Source organism: Candoia aspera, chromosome 4, assembly GCF_035149785.1.
Source record: "Candoia aspera isolate rCanAsp1 chromosome 4, rCanAsp1.hap2, whole genome shotgun sequence".
Taxonomy (NCBI): domain Eukaryota; kingdom Metazoa; phylum Chordata; class Lepidosauria; order Squamata; family Boidae; genus Candoia; species Candoia aspera.
The window spans coordinates 16927758-16951254 of record NC_086156.1 but is presented as its reverse complement, the minus strand read 5'-3'; the positions used below and the strand labels follow the sequence as shown (position 1 = coordinate 16951254).

The following is a 23497-nucleotide window of genomic DNA, read 5'->3' as shown; positions in this document are numbered from 1 at the left end:
TGATTGCAGTAGGATGTAAATTTGATAAATTAGATAGAGATAGAGGGATAGGGATAGACAGACAGACAGAATGTGCCCACCTTTCTTGTCACAAGAAGCCTTCCTGTGACTCTCCAGAAAGCCCAGAAGCAAAGTAGCAGCTCCTGATATCTGAAAAATTGCCCAGGTCTACTCTAGAGTTGCCCTCCCAATGGTCTGAAATAAACAGGTGTGTTTGACAGCAAAAGAGAAATGGAACAAAACAAACCAATAATTTCATGTCACTTTCATCCAACGCAGTAAATATGTTTAACAGAGATTTATTATTTTAAATAGCTGATTCAGGAATCAGGACTTCAAGGAATTAATACAAATGCACTGTGCATACAAAGATGTTTAAATATAAAATCTAAACCATGATTTTGTTAATTACTGTATTTATAACATACATAGTATGTTTTTTCAGAAAAATGCTTAATAAACTACTGCATCGTTTTATAAAAGTTTATATATTCATCCCATAGGATGTACAAAGCTATGTTCTTGAACCAGTTTTCCTAGCATCCAAAACACTATGTTTTAAATGTACTCAACATCTTCAAGAGCCCAAGGAGAGGTTTTCTTTCCATAGGAATATAAAATAATCATGACACCTAACTACATGTCTATTTTTAACAACACGTAGTCCCATAGCCATAAATTAAGCTCACCTTCATGTGTCATCAGACATTATACAACATGTTAACATTCAAACAGCCTATGATTACAGTTACTAAGTCTTTATGTTAATTTAAATTCACATGACAGAGTTTTATCTCAAGATCTGGCACAGTTCCCATTCATGCCAAAGAATTACATGATGGAAAATATCTGTAACCTTGCAGCCAGCATGGGGAGCAGGCATTCTGAAAATTCCCTGTCTTAGCAGCTTCACACCTAAAAGCTTTAAACAGGAGATGCATCTGAAGTCACAATAGCGTTTTTTCCCCCTTCAAAGCCAGCAGACATAATAAACTAATACCCATTAATTAGGAAACTAGGTGATCATGAATTCTATAAGGTTTTCTTGAAAAAGTTCTTAGCTTATGTACAGAATTCTTAAATTTGCCAAGCTCTCAGCCTGAAAGAAAGGAGATCACTGCAGCAGCACTGAGAGTTAGAAAGTATGACAAGGAATACAAGAGAAGCCCCAAAATGTTATTAAAAAAGGAGCTGTCTCTCTTGGTAACCAAAGCAAGCAATCAGCAAAACTAGTGGGCAGTTGCAAAAAGATGCCCTTTTGTTCTGCTACCACTTCATCCAGCAAAACTTAGTAAGATGACAATGGGCAAGTAGAGGTTCAACTCCAGGTTGCAAAAGTTCAGATCTTTTTAGCTAAGCCAGATGATAGAATCCAAATAGAGGATTTGTTCTCAGTACAGCTGTATTAAAAAACACAACTGTGTACCAGGAGCAGGCGGTGGTTAGAGATAACTATGGAACTTGTTCAGTACGTTCATTGAACATTGCTAGAGTTCAAGGAATCCAAGCACAGCCAATTAATGCTCTCATGCTTCTCTCTGTCTCTCTCTCCCCCACCTCTCTACACACATTACCCTCTTCAGTTCAACACAAGAGATCCGCAAATCTATTCATAATCTAGTGTTGTTGGTCCCCGGACAATGTTAAAGTAGCCGGCTAATGCTCCAAGGTCTATATATAATGAGCGTTGTCTCCTGAGCAGATCTGATTCCTCAGTAATCCCGAGACTTGAAGAATCTAACAAGGAAAAATTAAGGGAAAAGACATATTATATATGAGGAAAGTAGTTTCAGAACAATTAGCTATGTATGCTTTTTGTTTAGCTTAAGTTTTCTACGCAGGCTTCTTTTCAATCTCCATAATAAGGCAGTAGGTTTCCCCAGGGCAAGTCCGTTTTGCTTATGGAAGAGAAACCACAGTAGATTATAGCAGTTGCCCAACCACACTGAACAATTCTGGGGGTGCTTCACCTCAAAACTGATACTGTACAATCAGTAAAGGACAGAAAGTGATTAGGAGGCCAGAACAGCTCTCTCACGGGGAAAGGCATTTGGAGTTTTGTTTTATTTTGTGCTTGTTTATGAAACAGGCAGTTGAGGCATGGGACAAGATATGAGATATATAAAATTAGGCAGGAGATGGAGAAAGTGGAGAGAAATCTAACAAAACTGGGGGTTCTCCATCTCTGGAGATTTTTAAGAAGAGGTAAAACTACCTCTTGAGGATGCTTTAACTGGTTTTCCTCCAGGCTGCAGAAGGTTGGAGTAATTTTGTGGTCCCTTCCACAGTTCTGTGATTCTATGGTTCTATGAAATCCCCTCCTTCATTTATAAATAAGTAGAGGAACTGTACACAACTAAGATGGCTTGAAAGGGTGTTAAGACATGGAAGATAAGATTATCAACAGTCTTTCTCTTGTTAGCTAAACATTATCAAGTAAATAGATGTTTGTTGATTTAGTGAGCCTCAATGTGTTCTTCATTAAATTCCTCTACGGCATCAACTAAACGTACAATAAGCACAAGAGATATTTCATTTTGTAAATCAATTAGGGGTGGGCATGTTTCTAGTGAAGTTTGATATCAAGTATGAAGTATGAGACAGAGCTGTTGTTATATGCACTATAGTAAATATATGGGCCTTATGTGTATTGATGCAGATTTGCCTTAGCCCTCTCAGAACAGGAATTGTTCAACAAACTAATACAGGAAAATCAGGAATGAAGTCCACCATTATTCAATTAAAAAGCATATCGTCCTTGCATTTGACTAGGAGAAAGGTAGCAACATTCCACTGGTGAACTGTGAAATTTACTTCCAATTGCACTGTTAAAGGGCTAGGAATATAATTATGGAAAAAATAATGAAATTCTAAGAAAACTGCAGGAATCAGATATAGCAGAGAAATTCTGCTTCTGTCAGTTACCCATTTACAAGCCTGAATGCTATTAGTCCTATACTTTGGCTCCTATATTTTTAAAAATACTAGGATTTGGAAAAGCTGCATGCATGCATGCAGCACTGTTCCAAGTTTGTCTTCTATTGCTGATTTCCCCTCTGTGCAGGCTTCTTTAAAAAATAATCTAATATTCCAGATTCTGCAGAACACTACAGGTAATCTGCGGGTTGTGACAACAATCCAAGCACCTGGGTTGCGATCACATGACTGCAGGGACGCTGCGACAGCTGGAACTCCGAGGACCCGTTGTAAGTCCCCCTCATTCAGCACCACTGCAAGTTTGAATGGTCACTGAGTGAGTGGTTGTAACCCGAGGACCACCTGCATTACACCATTCTGGAAGCTCCAAAATACTTGTTGAGATTCCTAGATGCCAATGTGAACTTGTCACTGCATTGATTTTGCAGGAATTACACACTTAATCTAAAGCCATTTCTGTTGAGAAGTCAGGGAGCTTTCTGCCTTGCACTTAAATGAAATTTTGTTGGCCAGCACACTTTTATTAGTTGGTTTCAGCGGGAAGTGCTTGGGTTTGTGCCATAAGCCCAGACGTTGTCTGGAAATAGCGGGAGACAAGAGAGGACTGTACCCAAAATATTCTCTGATAGTTCCAACTCGTTCTTCTCCAGCAACCTCTTTCGTTCCAAAAGAGCCGAGTCCAAACTCTGACACCGAGGCTGTTCCTCCCGGGGTGGGTGCAAGGCTTCGTGCTTGAGCAGTTCCGTAGCCGACGGTCTCTGGTTTGGGTTCCTCTCCAGGGCAGCTTCCAATAAGCTCCTCATGCTAGCACTGCAGTCCTCAGCAATGTCCTCGAGGGGTGGGGCTTGCTTATGGATCTACCAAAAGAATGTTTGAACAAGGGAGGTTGTAACACGACGCTCAAGAGGAGGCAGGGAAAGATTTCTGTGAGTGGTGTGAGTATGTGTGTGTTACAAAGTTACCGCCCTAGGAATTTCCTCACCCTGATTCACAGGTTGGAAAATTGCCATTCAACTCCTGTGACAAAAAGCCACGGGAAAGCTGGAAGCGGAGGCAGTTTCACACTGAAATGTGAAACTCGCCCCCGAAACAGCTTCAAGTTCAACCAAAGGTCTGCAGCCCTAATGCAGAATATCCAAGGCAAACAAAGACAAACGCATAGCAACCTCAAGTGAGCAATCTAGCCTGGGAAGCAAAAGGGAACGAAGACGGGCATGAATAAGCAAACGCAGTTCATTCCGTTTAGGCTGGTGGTGCCAGTCCTGCAACAAAACACAACCTCCCAAGGCATAATTTGCCAGCTTTACGTCTGGAAATACTTAAGTTGGTTTGAAAGTGAGGTGGCAGTGGTGGTGGGGAGGAATCTATAAGGGAATGTTGAATATATTTTTAATGTTCTATTTCTGGTCCTGTAGAGAAGAAATTCTCCAGGAAAATATGACCTAATTTTAATCAACGGAGTTTTGGAATGATTTTTCAGCAAATTCGAAACTGTACTGGTGCATTTTATAGCTCTGGCTGGCAAAGTTTAAGTTCTGGGCAGGCAATTAAGCTCAACCACTTAGAGCTGCTTTTTCAACATTCATCTTTTGCTTGCAAATGTCTCAGCTTGCAGTTTCTATCTCCCTCCCACTCAGTTCACCAAAACATTGTCATTCTCCAGATTGTTCCTATTTCCACAAACTTGGGGAGGTTTGTCAAGTTTTATACAACAGGAATGCAAAAGGCCTGAGAGCCAGCACAGCAGCATTCCAGCTTCCTTCATAGGTTCACAACCACAATGTTTTGTTTTCACAATATTTCAGTAGTCAAGCCTCACAGGACTACGTACACCTCCATTCCCCCCCCCCAACACCAAAAACCTCCCCTCTGACTAAAGTTTCTTGTGAATAAGAGTGTTAACTTTATATCACTTGATATATAATTATGAGATCACCATCTCAATTGTCTGGACGGCATAGACTGGCTATGCTAATGTCTAATACAATGGAAACATGGGAATTCCCGATCAACTAGTTGGGGAAGGTTCCACACAGAAATTTTGATTGTAGTGGTGCTACTGAGAAACAATCACTCAATCCTTTTTCCTGTGCCACCTGACAAATGAAGTTGTCCCTTCCCCACCTGCTTAGGGCCAGAAAAGCAAGTAGTCACACATACACTTGGAGGGAATCTTGAAGGCCTTCAAGTTTGACTCCTTGCATATTTCAAGAAACCCAGAGTGACAATCCTTTCCACCACACCCAACCCCAAACACACACATACACACACATACACACAAATGTCCTGCCATCAGCTAGAAGAGGAGAGGCATCCTTTAGATTACTATGGGAGTAAAGGATGACAAGCACAAACATATTAAGTGTAGAAGCACTGATTAGAGTCCCTTGCATCTTCTTTTAAAGTGTTCAAAGAAATAGGACAGGCACTTATTTATTTTATTTATTTATCAAATAAATTAGGATTCCAAGTCTCAGGCAAAGCACTCCTTAAGAACTCACTCCTTCCTTTTGTAGCAGTCTCTGTTCTTGTTCTGGCCAGTGCCAGATGCATTATGCGACCCAAATTGTAAAGTTGCATTTCTCTGGAATGAAACTCCTATATTAAATGCAGAAGGTTTCAGACCAAATTTCTGTCTGGTCCATTTAATAAGTTCAGGATGCCAAACCCCTTTGGCTTAGGGAGGCAAAGGACGGAAAATACAAGGAGCCTGACCTGGTCTTCAAAACTTCACCTTCTCATTACGATTTCCAAAATGACTAAGCAAATGCCTCTAGGACTGGGTCCACATGTGGTGCCCAGGAGCAAAAATGATGGCTTTTCCAATGTCCTCTTGGGGACTGAGGTGAGAGTGGGAGATATACCTGAACCTGGCACGAATCTAGCAATTTTTTATATTATAAGGCACAATATTTTTATGATCGTAATATGGTTTAGGTTAACTGCACTTGCTGTTTGGTATATTTGAAAATGTTGGTAATATGATTTATGATTTATTTATTTGATTTTTATCCCACCTTTATTTTTATTTTTTTATTGTAATGTTATGTATCATATGTTGTTGTTGTAAGCCACTTCGGAAGTAATAAACTTATAATAAACAACAAACAAACGATGCAATTACCAACTCATTTTTGTGCTTTGCCTGATTTTATGTTTGGGGATTCCTTTACGTAAAACACAATGAATGAGAAGCTAGAATGCTGGGAAAAAAGCACACGCCCCAAGCATAACCTAGATTTCCAACAAGTCCTACCACACCATGATTTTCTTCCAGTTCTGCCACTGAACACACCCTGGCTGACGCTGAGAGCAAACCAACACAGTTCCATTTCTAGCTTCTAACAGCCTCATCACCTTTACAAAACCAAGAAGTGTTTTTTCCCAATTATTCTAACCACTGCACTACCCAAAAGTCTACAGAAAGAGTTTTAAGGCTGTCAACTGGTAGCTGAACCCACAGGCCTACTGAACAATCAATTAAATAAACTTACTATGTAGAGATAGGAGGGATAGGCTGCACGAGGATATCGACTGACCCATGGTGGGATGCCAGTTTGCATGTGGATGATGGTTGCTCCCAGGCTGTAGATGTCAGCTTTTGTACTGTGGCCCCGGCAGAGAATCACTTCCGGGCTCATGTAAATCTGCAAATGGAACCCAAGAGGAAATTAGCTTCTGTGCCAACCTTAGTCTGATCACCTTCAAGGCAAAGCAGTATGTCACAGAGGAAAGGGTTTTTAAAAAAAAAAATTTGGTCTTTTAGCAGGTCTCACTTAGAAACCATGCAAAATCTGAGATAGGTAGAGCTCAGAGAAACAGGAGAATTATTGGTAAACCCAGTATAGTCCACCATAGCTGCCAATTGTGATGCAGTGATGTATTGCTAGCAACTAACAAAGGGCAAGAAATCATAACATGCTTCCCCATTTAAGATTTAACAAAGATTCATATGGATAATAATGAACAAATAAATGTTAAGGGCCACTTGCTTCTGTATGAACCTCTCAGCCTTCCCAGGCAGACCAGACAGGAAACGCGACCAGATGAGCTAATTTTACTTTACTGTAAGGCTACATTAACAGAATCTTGCAACTCTGAAAGTACAGCTCTCCTGCTGTCTCTTTTTACAACCTGATTAGTTATGGAGGATCCTTTCTGAGTTTCTTACTCTTCCCATTATGCAGCTCCGGGCTTGCCCCCCTCTTATCTGACCATTCCCTAGGCAGCATCTCTTCCCCCCATCTCCCAAGGACTTTCCCACATATCATTACAGAATATGTCCGGGTCTAAAATACTCTTCAATGGTGTTTCACCAGTTTCCCTTACCATTAGACAATAAGATGCTGGTGTAACTCTATCCCACAAGAACGTTCACTTAATATCAATCTTGATAAATCCTAGATGGCACGTCAAAGCAGTTTAACCAAACGGTGGTGGTTGTTTTACTAATGCACAATAAATTGGAGAAGGGGACAGAGAATGAGGGGAAGTTCATGGCAGGCATTCCCATTGGCCTATGCTTCATCCCATTCTTCTGTAATTACTATGATACAGATGGGGGAGCAATTAGGCTATCTTCTCATGGAGAATCATTACCTCTGTTCCTCGAAGTTCTTTGGGATAATAAATATCTTCCGTCATTTGAACGCTGAGTCCAAAATCCACTAAAACTGCTTTGGTTGACATGAAAACAATGTTGCTTGCTAGAAATTAAGGGAATAAATGAGGATTAGGCTGTGGAGGGAACATCTTCACATTCACCTTAACACAGAAAATATCCCACAGGCAGGGATTAAAAGGAAAGCAATCATTAAACAGTCAAACACCAAGCAAAAACATACTTGGGACTACTGCTTGCATGGAGAAAGAGCCATTACAGCTGCTTTGTCCCAGTTGGACAAAACTTGGACAAGTCTGTAGATGGACTACTTGACACAGATGTGGGGCTGCATATTACAGAGGGGAGCCTCTGCCCACAGAACATGGGCATCAACATATATCAGAAGGGACAGAATAGCAGAGATATCTCTGTACAGGTGGGGCACTGACCTTGGTCCCATTTTCCCTTAGGTCATTGCCTCACAAAGGGGTACACCTCAAGAGAGCCTAATTATGGGTTTTCAAGGAGCTGAAAAGGACAATCCCAAATTAAGAGACTCCCCAGGCTTCTAGCTGGACCCAGAAACAGCCTAAGGCATGAGAGACTCTTGGCAAAACACACTTTGGTGGACCTCCAGCAACAAGCTGAGTTGCTAGTAGACACAATCCACTCTTCAGGAGTTTCACAACATTCCAGACTTTGTGGGGATTGTGGTCCTATGGCAAATTAAAATTTTGAATTCTGAAATGCCTATTTTTTAGATCTTCACAGCACTTCACAAGGATCAAGCCATAACTCTCCAGATATCTAACTTTTGCTAAGTTTCAAAGCAACCCCAGTGGTGGCAATGATGGGAGAAATTCCTAAGTTGATGAGGAAAGGGGAGAAAGGGAACTGTAATCATTCCCATTCCCCTCCCCATTCTCTCTCTTCAACTAAACCTTGGGGAGATCAATTTAATCAGGAAAACACTGTGGCAGGCAAGGGACTAACTCTTGCTTACTTTAGCAGAGCTTCCCTAGTCAAACAGGAGAAGAAATTATTCAGTGATCAAAATCCTGCATCTTCTCCATCATGGGTGGTGTAGTTGGTATCTCTGATTCAAATCCCGAAGTAGTTCTTTAGCAACCCCCTCCCCGATTGTACAAGAATAAGAAGATGGACCTTTCGTGCTGGACTTTTTGAAAGGTTATGAGATAAGCAAAAGTACATAGCAGCTCAGACTTTTGATTCCCACCTGCTGAGCAGCAGCAGCAGCAGCAGCAGCAGCAGCAGCAGCAGCAGCAGCAGCAGCATTTCACTGCTATCACACTCTTCCAGCTAAGGGTCCTTCAGATGCATTTAGGACTACAGTTGCATTTGACAAATCTAGAAGGTACCAAATTGGGGGAAATTGGCTGGCCTAAAATATGCTGCGGAAATGAAGTAGAAGTGGGGTAACAAGGAGTAGAGTTTTGCTCAAAAGGATGGTGAATATTACAACTTCCAAGGATCTTTCCTCACTGCTGAATTCAAGTGCTACCTGCCCAGCCTTCATCTGGTAGAAAGGTCTGTTGTTGTTGTTGTTCATTCGTTTAGTCGCTTCCGACTCTTCGTGACTTCATGGACCAGCCCACGCCAGAGCTTCCTGTCGGTCGTCAACACCCCCAGCTCCCCCAGGGACGAGTCCATCACCTCTAGAATATCATCCATCCATCTTGCCCTTGGTCGGCCCCTCTTCCTTTTGCCTTCCACTCTCCCTAGCATCAGCATCTTCTCCAGGGTGTCCTGTCTTCTCATTATGTGGCCAAAGTATTTCAGTTTTGCCTTTAATATCATTCCCTCAAGTGAGCAGTCTGGCTTTATTTCCTGGAGGATGGACTGGTTTGATCTTCTGGCAGTCCAAGGCACTCTCAGAATTTTCCTCCAACACCACAGTTCAAAAGCATCGATCTTCCTTCGCTCAGCCTTCCTTATGGTCCAGCTCTCGCAGCCATATGTTACTACAGGGAACACCATTGCTTTAACTATGCGGGCCTTTGTTGTCAGTGTGATGTCTCTGCTCTTGACTATTTTATCGAGATTTGTCATTGCTCTTCTCCCAAGGATTAAGCGTCTTCTGATTTCCTGACTGCAGTCAGCATCTGCAGTAATCTTTGCACCTAGGAATACAAAGTCTTTCACTGCTTCTACATTTTCTCCCTCTATTTGCCAGTTATCAATCAAGCTGGTTGCCATAATCTTGGTTTTTTTGAGGTTTAGCTGCAAGCCAGCTTTTGCACTTTCTTCTTTCACCTTCATCATAAGGCTCCTCAGTTCCTCTTCACTTTCAGCCATCAAAGTGGTATCATCTGCATATCTGAGATTGTTAATGTTTCTTCCAGAGATTTTAACTCCAGCCTTGGATTCCTCAAGGCCAGCTTGTCGCATGATGTGTTCTGCATACAAGTTGAATAGGTAGGGTGAGAGGATACAGCCCTGCCGTACTCCTTTCCCGATCTTAAACCAGTCCGTTGTTCCGTGGTCTGTTCTTACTGTTGCTACTTGGTCGTTATACAGATTCTTCAGGAGGCATACAAGATGACTTGGTATCCCCATACCGCTAAGAACTTGCCACAATTTGTTATGGTCCACACAGTCAAAGGCTTTAGAATAGTCAATAAAACAGAAATAGATGTTTTTCTGAAACTCCCTGGCTTTTTCCATTATCCAGCGGATATTGGCAATTTGGTCTCTAGTTCCTCTGCCTTTTCTAAACCCAGCTTGTACATCTGGCAATTCTCGCTCCATGAATTGCTGAAGTCTACCTTGCAGGATCTTGAGCATTACCTTACTGGCATGTGAAATGAGTGCCACTGTTCGATAGTTTGAACATTCTTTAGTGTTTCCCTTTTTTGGTATGGGGATATAAGTTGATTTTTTCCAATCTGATGGCCATTCTTGTGTTTTCCAAATTTGCTGGCATATAGCATGCATTACCTTGACAGCATCATCTTGCAAGATTTTGAACAGTTCAGCTGGGATGCCGTCGTCTCCTGCTGCCTTGTTATTAGCAATGCTTCTTAAGGCCCACTCAACCTCACTCTTCAGGATGTCTGGCTCTAGCTCACTGACCACACCGTCAAAGCTATCCCCGATATTGTTATCCTTCCTATACAGGTCTTCTGTATATTCTTGCCACCTTTTCTTGATCTCTTCTTCTTCTGTTAGGTTCTTGCCATCTTTGTTTTTGATCATACCCATTTTGGCCTGGAATTTACCTCCAATGTTTCTAATTTTCTGGAAGAGGTCTCTTGTCCTTCCTATTCTATTGTCTTCTTCCACTTCCGCGCATTGCTTGTTTAAAAATAATTCCTTATCTCTTCTGGCTAACCTCTGGAATTTTGCATTTAATTGGGCATATCTCCCCCTATCACTGTTGCCTTTTGCTTTCCTTCTTTCTTGGGCTACTTCTAGTGTCTCAGCAGACAGCCATTTTGCCTTCTTGGTTTTCTCTTTCTTTGGGATGTATTTTGTTGCCGCCTCCTGAACAATGCTGCCAACTTCTGTCCATAATTCTTCTGGGACCCTATCTACTAAGTCCAGTCCCTTAAATCGATTCCTCACCTCCACTGCATATTCCTTAGGAATATTAGTGAGCTCATATCTAGCTGATCTGTTGGTCTTCCGTAATCTCTTTAGTCTGATCCTAAATTGTGCAAGAAGAAGTTCGTGATCTGAACTACAGTCAGCTCCAGGCCTTGTTTTTACCGACTGTACAGATGTCCGCCACCTTTGGCTGCAAAGGATGTAATCAATCTGATTTCAGTGTTGTCCATCTGGTGAAGTCCATGTATAAAGCCGTCTCTTAGGTTGTTGGAAGAGAGTGTTTGTTATGCAGAGTGAGTTGTCTTGGCAAAATTCTATCAGCCTATGTCCTGCTTCATTTTGTTCTCCCAGGCCATACTTACCTGTAATTCGAGGTGTCATTTGACTGCCCACCTTAGCATTCCAGTCTCCTGTGATGAAAATAACATCTCTTTTAGGCGTGTTGTCCAGTAAGTGCTGCAGATCCTCATAGAACTGCTCTACTTCAGCTTCTTTAGCATTTGTGGTTGGGGCGTATATTTGGATCACTGTGATGTTAGATGGCTTGCCCTGAATTCGAATTGAGATCATTCTGTCGTTTTTTGGGTTGTATCCAAGCACTGCTTTAGCCACTTTACTATTAATTATGAAGGCTACTCCATTTCTTCTGTGATCCTCTTGTCCACAGTAGTAGATCTGGTGGTCATTTGATGTGAAGTGGCCCATTCCAGTCCATTTCAGTTCACTGACACCCAGGATGTCTATCTTTAATCTTGACATCTCACCAATAACCACATCCAATTTGCCCTGGCTCATAGATCTTACATTCCAGGTTCCAATGGTGTGTTGATCCTTAGAACATCGGATTCGCCGTTCACCACCAGCACCGTCGGCCGCTAGCCGTCCTTTCGGCTTTGAGCTAGCTGCGTCATCACGTCTGGGGCTAGTTGAGCTCATCCTCTGTTCCTCCCCAGTAGCACTTTGACCATCTTCCGACCTGGGGGTCTCATCTTCCGATGGTATACCGACATATCTCTGGTTGTACTGATCCATTTAGTTTTCACGGCAAGAATACTGGGGTGGGTTGCCATTACCTTCCCCAGGGATCGCATTTGGTCTGACCTCTCTGTCATGACCTTCCCGTCTTGGGTGGCCCTTCACGGTTTAGCTCATGGCATCATTGAGGTGCTCAAGCTCCAGCACCACGACAAGGTAACGATCCTTTGCTGAAGGTCTACTGTTGTGCAATTTTCTATCCATATTGTCAATCTCTATCCTGCCCCTAATGCATCTGTTCTAAGCCACTGCTACATGGCACGGTCCTGATTTTGGATGGCGGAGTGTGATGATCAAGCCAATTGGTCAGTTCCTCCAGTTTCACTGCCCTCTTCTGCGTGTCATCAGCCAGAAGAAAAAACCTCTGCCATTTGCAGAGCTGCAACAAGCATAGGGCCGGTCTGGCTGCAGGACTCTGTCGAAATTCCTTCCTGTGTCCCTCTCTTACACCCCATTCCTTCCTAACCCAAGCTGAAACAGAGCAAAATAAAAAAAAATAAACAGAGCAGAGTCACAAAGGAAGCTGAGTCAGAAGCAGCTCTTTTACTTAGGAGTTTTCTTCCTTCCTTTATATGGGCGACAACTGCCATTCCAGATTTTGCCATGCTCGGTTCAGCAGGGAACGGGGAGGGGGGTTGTGCTAAACTGCTAAGGGTCACAAAGTGTTCACCCTAACCCTGGCTGGGCAGTCTAGTGCAGTTTTGCAGTTCTGATAGACCACCAGTGTAATGTTGCTATGTCCTGCAGAATGGCACGGCTGGGGGGGCAGGGTTGGCTCAAGAGGGGAAGGAGCATGCCCACATCAGTCTGAAACAGCCAGTAAGTCCCATTCTGATCCCACCCACTATTCATCACCTGACCCTGCCTTGGATGTAATGGGTGGCAAAGTGTAGCAGATTTTACACATCTGATGGGTACTCCTGGATGCTTTTGGCTTATGGGGGGAAATCCTACTTTAAGACCAGTACAGCTCAGAACAATTTAAGCCTGTCTTATTCATGAGCTGGGCATGACAGGAAGGCAACATCATGGGGACATGGCTGAAAAAAGAGGCTGCTAGGGCATCTTTGTGTCTTGGTCAAATGCATGTGGAGAAAGGTCTGGAGTGTGTATCTTTGAACATAGAAGGACATTAAAGTTGTAGTGGTGGTGGTCATGAATCTCAATCAGCTTTTCCTTGCTCTAAAGCACTTCATAAATGACTTCCATAGCTGGGATTTCTACCACATTTATCTTTGCTGGAACTTCTCCTGATGCATTTCCATGCCAAGATAAACATCACCCACTGGATTTTTGAGTGTCAGCATAGCTTTAAAGAGAGAGGAGCCCTGGAAGGGACAGGGAGGCAGAAAAAGCAGAGAATCTTGTTTATGCAACTTTTCATTTTCCTGGGCCTGGAAATGTCCTCATAGCTTTGAAGCACTCTAGAGCAGAACCATACATTTGGAGCTTCTGGATAAATTTCAGGAAATGAAGTCCTTTAGGATAATAAACACTACAATGACAGGTATCACCCCCCCCCCCATGCCAAATATTACTGAATTTTGAACAAAAACCTCTCTTGCAATTAAACTCCTTTACAAATATCTTCCTAGACCTAATGATACAGAGCAACTTGATGCCCTCCAGGTGTGCCAGATGTCTATAACTTTCAACCAGGAGGGCCAAATGACAGAGAAAGTGATTCCTGACACGCAGATGTGTCCAGGGAGGGACAGGTTCCAACTTTAGAGTTCCTGCTTTTGTAATCTGTCAGTCATGAATGAAAAACTTCCACCGCATACTTTATGCTACACCATAATGTGGTTTGTTTGATTTTGGCTTAGCACTCTGTGTAAAACTAGCCAATCATGTTTGTAACATGTGTTTACTGCAACATCTAAACCAGCCAAGTGTAAGGTATAAAATCATGGTTAAGCAAGTATAAAATTGTGGTCAGGCAAGTCAATACGCATGAACCCAGAAAATGTCTAATTAAAACAGACAACATATGTCAGTAATTGGTGACCCCATTCTCAGAGTATCTAATCCTACTGTTTGAATCAACATATTCTTTTCAAGGGTTACTTTAGCAGACAACATAACAGCATGGGAAGGAAAAAGTTCAGAATGTTCTTTGACAGCAGTCCTACATACCAGTGGGTACTTGCAGGCCCCCTGCAAGCTTCTGACCGCTGGCTGGGCCCAGTTGTTGTTGCATCCAGTAAGAGCTACAGTCACCCCAACCTTCCTAGACCTACTTACATGAACAAGACCAACTGAATTTCATGGGGCTTGTTTCAGAGCAGCCATAGCTGGGATTGCACTGCATGGAGCCCAACTAGTATCCAATTCATTCCATTTACACATAACACATTGTCCTTAAAATGCTCTCAACTTTTCTGTATGGACTCACTGCAGATGATGGTATTAATAAAAGGTAAATTCAGTATACCTTGTTGTCTGCTAATGTGAAGAAATTCAGGTGATGTTGAGTAAGTAAACTCCAAATAACCTTAAAAGGCTTGGATTATTCTGAATATAGCTGATATAGTACTATTGCACAATATAAGGACCATGCAAACCTACGTTTGATATCCTGATGAATAACTCCCTTTGAGTGAAGAAACTCAAGTCCTTTGAGGATATGTTTTGTCAGCCAGATGATTTCAAATTCTCTCAAAGGCCCACAACTTTCCACCTTTTCTAAGATAGAGCCTCCTTCTCCTGCTTCCATAAAGAGATGGATTGTCTCGTCCCACAAGATGGCTCCATAAAGTTCAGCAATATTTTCATGGCGGAAGCAGGCTTGGATTTCAACATCTGATGGCTTGAACTGTTCCACTGGGACCTATGATGCCAAACATAAGCTGATTAAACTATGATGTCCAAGCAAAGATTGTTCTGCTAGGGTGCCTGCAGCACTAAGCTTGATGATCTCCACTGGTGGGGTGCTACCCCACATTCTCACAGTCGCTGGAAGGGCTAAGGTTATTATGTTGAAAAAAGCTACAAGAAAGCAGATCCAGCAAACCATTCAACTGTCAAAAACGAAAAGTTAAGCCCGGGAAGCAACAGTTCATTGTTTTGCTTGGCACTGACAGCCTCCAGGCATTGCACTGATTAGCATTCAAAAGGCCAACCCCACCCTTCCTCTCTGGAGTCCCAAGGAAAAGCTAGGGATTTTTTTTGGTGCTGGGTAGGCAAACTGACCCCAAACCTATCCCAGCCTTATTTACCTAGAATGGGTGGGGGGAAATCTTCCTCTGTAGTTAACAGTGGACAGAGAAAGCCAAGCACAACTGCATCACCTATCTTCTTAATAACCTTGCCAGAGAATGATGGAGTATCCAGCATGAAGAAGGGGGATGACAGCAGGATCATGGATTATCGACTGAAGTTGTTGCTTTAATACAGCAACTCAGGCAAAGTGTTAGAAATAAAAACCCTTCCACATTTCCACTGTAAAACACTTGAGTGATTAGCTACAGAACTCATATCCTTTTGAAACTTATATAATCTCCTAGGCTGCCAAGAGTTCCAAGGCAAGATTTATTCTTGTCCTATACATATTATCTGTACGTATAATATGTATAATATGTCAGGCATATGGTGCAAACCAAACAGCATTTCGTTCTGTTATACATAGGGTCGCCAGGAGTCATAAGCAACTCGACGGCAACTAACAACAACAGACATATTATCTGGTGTCAGTGATCCTCAAAATACCAACCAGAATTTTCCAAGAGTTAGTAGACGTGTCCTTACTTTTAAGTCATATGCATGAAATCAGTACACAAGTCTACATATGCAGAAGCTTCCTGTCCTTTTTTATCCTAGAAAGCTCTTAATGTCCCATCCTTTCCCATGGAATCCACAGCTTCAGTTTACTCATTTCTTCTAGTGCTATCCCATCTTTCCTCCGTGGATCTCTCTCTTGCAAAACCAAGATTATCTAAGTGATATCCTATCTTATCCTGATCCGACTCAATTAGCTTCAGCATAGTTGCTCTATTATCTACCTCCAGACCATTGTTACCATAATTAAACTTGTTTATTAAATTTATATAGCAGCCCATCTCACATATGTGACACTTCAAAATACACATATGGAGTCTCTCCCAAAGAAGAAAAGTGGGTAGGCCCTACTCAGATGGAGTTCCAAACACATACTTGAGTCTATCGTGGGCATGCTGGAATAACTGCATTTAGAAAGTGCTTGTCTCTATCATAAAGGGAAAAACATAGTCTCATTTGTCACAGCCTTATAGGGAAGGTCCAACACATCACAGGCACTACAAAAGATAATTAAGAAACCTTACCAGTTTGCAAGCCATCCGCTTTTTGGTTTCTGTATCCTGTGCCAAGTATACTTTCCCAAAAGCTCCCCGTGGAATGAAGTCAGACCCAATATTTCTGTACGTTAGCTTCCAAGGAAATAGGAGCACGTCCGAGTCAATCTTATAGCGCCCATTTTTAGGTTTGATCTGTTTAAAGATATTTAAGATAAAGGAAAAAATGAAATCAGGATACGCCTTCATAACCTTCTTATACTGAAATATGGATGTGTTAACTGGAATACACACACCTGAATTAACCCATATACACCAACTTTACCTTGCAATGCCTTTTCTTAGGTCTCACATTTTTCTCCCAGATCTTTCTACCGGAAATTACTAGGGCCTGAGTCTTGGCAGGTAACAGCAGCCCTACCTTGGCTGATCTCAGAAGCTAAGCAGGATCAGCTCTGGAGTGTGTCTAGATAGGGGACCACTGTGACGCCTTTGGCTGTTGGCTGGATTGGGAAGGAAATAAAGGAATCCCAAAGCAAGGCAGGGGTGAACTACTTCCATAATGCTGCCAGAAAAAATGCATGGATATTTCCATGAAGCTACCAGAACTGAAGCTTGATTTCAAAGCGTTTTTACCTTTATCTAGGACAGAACCTGGGCCTTCGCTTGCAATACCTATATGGCGGCAGCAGCAGCAGCCCTAAGCTATAGGTCTGCCTCTAACAGAACACTGCTGATGTTCTACTTTCCAGAACATAGCAGTCTCATGACTACAGCAATCTTTATATAGAACAATAAAATGGGAACAGCATGTGAAGCATTCAATTCATCTTGGAAATATTTACAATTCCAAGTGGTGATTAGCCTCGCATAAAGCATAATTGTCTGGCAACAACAGCCTGATCGACAGCCTAATCAGCAGGCTTACGTAAGGAGTCCTCCTGGCGGTTTGCTGGTTAATTCTGGATTATCTCCTAACCTGTTGCTCTACAGAGTTGTGAGTTTGGCCATGGAAGGTAAGCCAATGCAACATATTCCACCTTCCAAGGTTGCATCAGGGGGCTGATGGGAGGGCAGCCATTTTCTCCCTTGAATAGATGATGCAGAGAAGACTGAAGATCTAATTATTCATATACTGCAAAGCCTGAATGGTCCTTTGGAACTACAAGAATCTCTTTAGCCAGGTAAAACTCTCCAAAGGAAAACTGACCAAGAGAAAACCACCAGAATGCCTGGGATGAGAAGTAGATCGCTAAATTTAGTCCAGCCTCACATGCTCTAAAGTGGGTGGGATTTCAATTGCCTCTACAGAGATTAATCTCTATTAAGGAAGTTCAGTTATGTTTGAGGCCCTGATTGAATTGGCACACAAGCAAAGCCAGAGTTGAAAAACAGAATGGCGAATGGGCCAGCAAGACATCATTTGGTATGATATTTGATTGGGAAACATCGTCTAAAGTCCTGAACAGATGGAAAACAAGACAAAAAAGCCAAGGAGCTCCATCCAATGGTTTCTCACAACTGTTGTCTACCATTTGGTTTTAAGCTGAGGCTAATATAAACAATGGTTTGTGAGCTAGCCTCACTTTTTCTCATCTACAAAAATTGGTAAGAAATCTGAGGGCAACCTCTCTTCAGGAGGGGTGACAAGAAGCTTGAAGTTACAAAAATTGGTAAGAAATCTGAGGGCAACCTGTCTGCAGGAGGGGTGACAAGAAGCTTGAAGTTCTCGTTCCCCTGATCTTAATTTCAGCCTGAGTTCTGGAAACCCCAGCTTTAATCTGCTTTTGCTAAGAAAACCTAACTTTCTAGTCCTCATGGTCGCAAAACAGCAACCTTGAACAAGGACTGATAAAACAGCAGCCATAAGTAAGGACTGACAAATATGCCGTCCTCGGTGTTCAGATGGGCATGCAGCCACTACACCTCATAACCACACAATTAAAAACATTTAATGCTCGGACTTCAGATCTTTGTCTCAGCCTGTATTTTTACAGGCTGAGATTTTTAATTGCACCCCGGCTGAGATTTAAAGTTGAGGAATGCACAATTTATAGGTGGAAGGCAGCTTCAACCTAATTTCATGCAGGGTGACACAGGGAGATAACTTTATACATCCTAGAAAGGGACAAACTATTCAATTTTAGCTGTATGTTCATACCTGCAACTCTCTTTTTAAGAAAGTTAATCAACTTATAAAATAAGGTCTCCCTCATCAAGCTCAATTCCTGACAGCTTCATTGAGACATCCATGTTATTTCCTCAGCACTAAATGGAAGGGCTGTGCCGTTGCCTTCGTTTGACTTCCCAGTCTCGCCTGCAACCTGGGATTCCCTCGTGACCTCCCTCACAAGTATTAATCAAGTCCAACCCTGCTTAGCTATTTGAGAGAAGCCAAGTTCACCTAGGTGCTAATCACAGCATTGCACTCTGAGATTTGTTCATTACAGCTGCAAAGGAATCTTAAATCCAAGCTAAAGAGTTGCTTCCAGAAACCACAGCTCAGCCCAGGACCCACTTTCCTGTACTATATAATTTTCATACCACCGTTTCTCCTGGAGCTTCAGGCGGTATCCCTAGGACTCCTTCCCCTCCCTTTTCCTCACAGCAATGACCCTCTGGGCATATGGAGAAGAGAGAGAGGTGTTAGTCCAACACCTTCACCACTACACCACTCAGGAATCAAATAATATCTAAGTCCCATACTTAGATATTATACAGCCTGATAAGGATACAGGAATGTCTGCAGTCAAGCAGTCAGCAACGGCTGGTCAGCAAAGTCTCATCAGCTGAGCCTAAACTGTGAAGCCTCCAAATTCAAGTCACAAGACCCACAGCTCTGAGCCATGATCCATGTGAAATACATTCATGCAGAACGGCAGCTGAGGTTTTAGAAAACCACCTACCATATTTAATATGATCCCAGACTCTTGTCTCCTGTGCCGGCATAACTGCTTTGCGGTGTTTGACACCTGATTGGAGAAAGCAAGCAAGTCTTCCACAGTCCCATACTTAACGCACGACAGCAAAGAAACTTCTCTTCGGCTGAACAGCAGAGATTCAGTCCGTTCCTCATTTTTGTTCTTTTCTGGATGCAGAGCAATGAGGCTGTCTTTGTAGACTGTCAGGTCACCATTGGGATAAAGGTTCTCCATGATGTCAATTACTTCAGACATATTTAAATCTGTCAGCAGTAAGTTAATATCTTCCTTATTTTCACTACCGGTACTCATATACTCCATTACTGTCTGTTCTCTTCCCCTTATTCTACCTAAAAACAGAATAAAGTAATATTTCATGGTTGGTTAAAAGATTGCATCAGAGGAAGCACTTTGTATGGGCAACTTACATATCTCTACGTTTAAGAAGGGGAAAAAGCAGAACTGTGCACTACTTACAGTAATCATAAAATGCAAACTAGCATATTTTAAGGCCAGAATTCTACCCTGTATAATTGGAGCATGTCCACTGAAAGCGTAAGCGTTTCAAACAAGCATCGATACCAGCTCTTCCCAAAAGTTGTTTTCCAGATGTACTAAACTTCAGCTCCTATTATTCCCAGTTACCAAGGTCAAATCTGGCTGGAAACTAGGGGAGCTAAAGTCCAACACATCTGGAAAGCAAAAGGTTGGCGAAGGCCAATGGGCGATCAGGGTATAAGTCTCATTTAAAGCAATGGCATCTTGGCATGATCCAGAGTTACATATGCTTAAGTACCACTGAATTGAAGGGGACCTGCGTGTCAACCAGTCCTTAAGCAACCACTGGTGTTGAAGGGACTTTAACATGGCTCATGCCCTTTTCCAGCAGATAATCAAAAACACATTTCAGTGCTAACAGTATCAATAATGCTAAAGCAGAACATGTTCATTGAAATCTAAGGCAAAGGGGGTGGGGAATCAGTGGCTTTCCTGGTGTTGCAGAACTACACCCCGCAGCATCTTTCACCATGGGCAATTCTGATTGGAACTGCTGGGAACAGCAGTTCAGCAAAGGTTGTAGAGCTACAGATTCTCATCCCTTATGACGAAGAGTAGCAACTACTTGAATTGATTATGTGCCATCAAGTTGCTGTCAACTCCTTGCGACCACCTAGATAGATTTTCTCCATGCCAACCTGTCCCTAACCTGGTCTTTCAGTCTTCCAGTGTTACTACTTGAATGCCAGAACCCATATCTTCAGCAGCACTTTGCATGCAGAGGGCCAGCAAGCACTGGGGTGATCAAACTATCACCTACTGACTGGGGGGGAGGGGAAACAAGACATCTGATGTGGCAGAAGATGTAATTCTGCAATTCTTTGTCTTTAAGCTATCCTGCTGCAGCAGCACCAACCTGGGGAGACTCTGGTTTGGTCTTCACCCTACTACGCTTATTTCACGTGCTTGAAAAACTCACTTCTTCCACCAATAGCTGCGATGGCCGGTTGGAACAATACTGGCTCATGATCCAAGTAATCCCAAAGAAATCCTGGGACTTCCTTCATTCATTGGCTGAAATGTGCCTGTCATTCTAGCTACCCTTCCTTTTACAGTAATTTAGTGCAGGAACCTTCTCTCACGGGGAAAAACTGGAGCTACTGCATAAAATAGCACAGACTATAAGGCAGGAGTGTTTGGGATGATATGCCCCATTGTGGGCACTAGCCAATCAGTGCCCATGATAGTCCAGCTGCCACAAAACACACTGTAGCCCTGTTAGCAATATTTGCAATTGCTGGGGAGGTGGGTAACAATTTCCTAGCAAATAGGTATTATGTTCTTCAAGTGCTGAGAAAATGTGATATCCCAGCAATTGAAGCGCTACAAAAACATTTACTGCAGACTAAAGCAACAGCTCAGATTGGACTGATCTGTAAACACGATCGGAGTCATAACAGGCTGACCATATTTCCTTGAGACAAAAATGGGACATTGGGATGGCAAAACGGGGCAGGGCTGGGCAATGGGCTGGATCAACAGGCAGAAACTTCTCTGGTTTTCTCGGGCTGGGAATCTTCGGATTCCTTCATTTGCGAGAGGCAAGGCTGGGCTGGAGAGTCTAGTGAACGGTTGTCCCCGACAAGCCGTTCCTCCTCTGGCTGTGCTTTTAAGTTCTTTTCTTCCCGCTCTTTCAAGGCAGGAGCCAGTCAGATCACCCTTTGATCACCGCCTATCAGCTGATCCTTTTTTTTTCTTTTTAGGTTTCCTGCCGGATTGAGCTCTGTGGCTTTTTTCCCACCATTTCTGCTGAGCTCCCCCTCCTTCCACTCAAAGTCAGACTGCATTCTGACAGGTTTGCGGGAACTTTCAAATTTTTAAGTAAGGTCTTTAAGAAAACGGGACAAAATGGACATTTATATTAAAACGACAGGACAATCTGGAAATGTTAAAAAAACAGGACTGTCCCGTTCAAAATGGGACCTATGGTCAGCCTAAGTCATAACCACCACTGCTTCATGCTTCACTATGCCTGCTTCACTATGAGAATCAGAGAGTTTTTCTTGTGTTTGAAGTGCTTATTATTCATAAGCAATTTCTTGGCAAGGTGCACTGCAGCAAGTCAAACTGCTGGCTAAAAAAATTGCCATAGGAAACTTCAAAAATTTTCTACAACAGTTCTGTACAATGATATCACAGAGTTAGCTTTCCCTTTACATTGTTTCTAATTTACATTTTTTTTCTCTGCAGATTTTTGACATAGTTTCAGTACAAAGCTGGGAAGGAGAGGGGAACTTACAGGAATCCAAAACTGACATGTCAACTAAAATCACTTCCCAGTCAACAATCAGAAGAAACCTTCCTATTCACAATAGGCTCCCTTAAAAACCTGGAAAAACAAGGATTGCATTATTTTAGACAATTAGAACACTGGAAATCCCCTAACGCCTTTGTTATCTCTGTAGATAATGATCCTGGGTTTTTTTTTTTTTTTTGAAAAAAATTAGAACAACTTGGCTGTAGAAACACATTTATTTTCAGATTTTATATTTAAAAGTGTAGGTCAAGCCAGGATTTCTCCAATCTACTGCTTTCAAGTTTGTTATCAGTACGCAAAGAAGAGAATTCTGAGAAAACAGCCTCTTTTCTGGAGAACCGTCCAATTGTCCTAAAATCACGTGGCGCTGGAATCAGAAAAAGAAACAGAGAATTCAAGAGAAAAGGGGAGCTTCTGACAGAAAGATGGCTCAACCATCACAAATTTATCTGCCTACTTGGGACCTTTAGACCTGATCAAAGGATCTTTCTCTGAAATCCCTCTCCTTTTTGTTATTCTATCTCAGTGTTTCTCAACCTCAGCAATTTTAAGCTGTGTGGACTTCACCTCCCAGAATTTCCCAGCCTGTCAGGCTGGCTGGGGAATTCTAGGAGTTGAAATCCACACAGCTTAAAGTTGCTGAGGTTGAGAAGCACTGCTCTATCTATACCTAATACCTAGGCCTACCCTTCCTCAAGCTGAAGGCCAGGTGCCCCTTGACTCACCTGGCTCGCTTAACAGGATCACATGTATCTCTGGATGAAAGGACGAAAAACTGGCAGTGACACAAGAGACCGGGAATATGGGTAACTCCTCCCAAGGTTAAGTGACACCTGATCTACTGAAGCTGCCAGGCAATGTGGCGTGCATAGCTGCAGTTTCTGGTCCAAGATTTTTATCTTCTTTCTGCTGGCGGGGAGCCTTTGGGCCAACACTCTCACACAGGATTAGGGGGAAGCACGCTTACCAATTCTGCCTCAAGCCTCCTGTGGAGACTAAGAACGGCCAAACAGCTTTGTCCAAAATGTGAGGAGGACCAACACACATCTGCAAGAAGCTTCAAGGACCAGAAACGGGAAGGGAGACAGCTGAACACGTCTTTCCGTGGCCACAGAGAAACTGGGGAAGGGGGATGTTGCTCAAAAACTCTCATGTTGTTCACCAGATTGCGTCAAGTTGATACCAAGCAAGGCCTTTGGGAGCCCTACTTTCTCTTTCTCTCTAAACCACAAAGAGAGCAGAAAACATTCCAACTTAATTTTTGAACACTCAAAAGGCTCAGTTTTGTGCTGCCCACATTACTGATGGTTTTATATGCTGAAACAAAATACACACACAAAAAATTGTT

At 42.5% G+C, this 23497-nt stretch overlaps 1 protein-coding gene across 1 annotated transcript; it reads right to left on the bottom strand.

Annotated features, from left to right (window-relative positions):
• Nucleotides 1–283: 283 nt before the first annotated feature.
• On the bottom strand, nucleotides 284–22289 carry MAP3K8 (mitogen-activated protein kinase kinase kinase 8). The gene is made up of 8 exons (XM_063303473.1): nucleotides 22132–22289; nucleotides 19320–19684; nucleotides 16444–16608; nucleotides 14711–14972; nucleotides 7537–7643; nucleotides 6432–6584; nucleotides 3548–3794; nucleotides 284–1737 (listed from the first exon to the last, which is right to left on the bottom strand). The coding sequence occupies exons 1-8, from the start codon at nucleotides 22148–22150 to the stop codon at nucleotides 1607–1609; spliced, it is 1449 nt and encodes a 482-aa protein (XP_063159543.1). The 5' UTR covers nucleotides 22151–22289; the 3' UTR covers nucleotides 284–1606.
• Nucleotides 22290–23497: the final 1208 nt, after the last annotated feature.

What these genes read in the sequence shown, in the direction of transcription:
- MAP3K8 (XM_063303473.1), bottom strand. An exon ending in TATTCATCAGGATATCAAAC is followed by an intron (nt 7,644 to 14,710) that starts GTAGGTTTGCAT and finishes CTTAATTTCTAG; the next exon opens with CAAGCAACATTGTTTTCATG. An exon ending in ACTATCAGAGAATATTTTGG is followed by an intron (nt 1,738 to 3,547) that starts GTACAGTCCTCT and finishes TTTCCTTGTTAG; the next exon opens with ATTCTTCAAGTCTCGGGATT.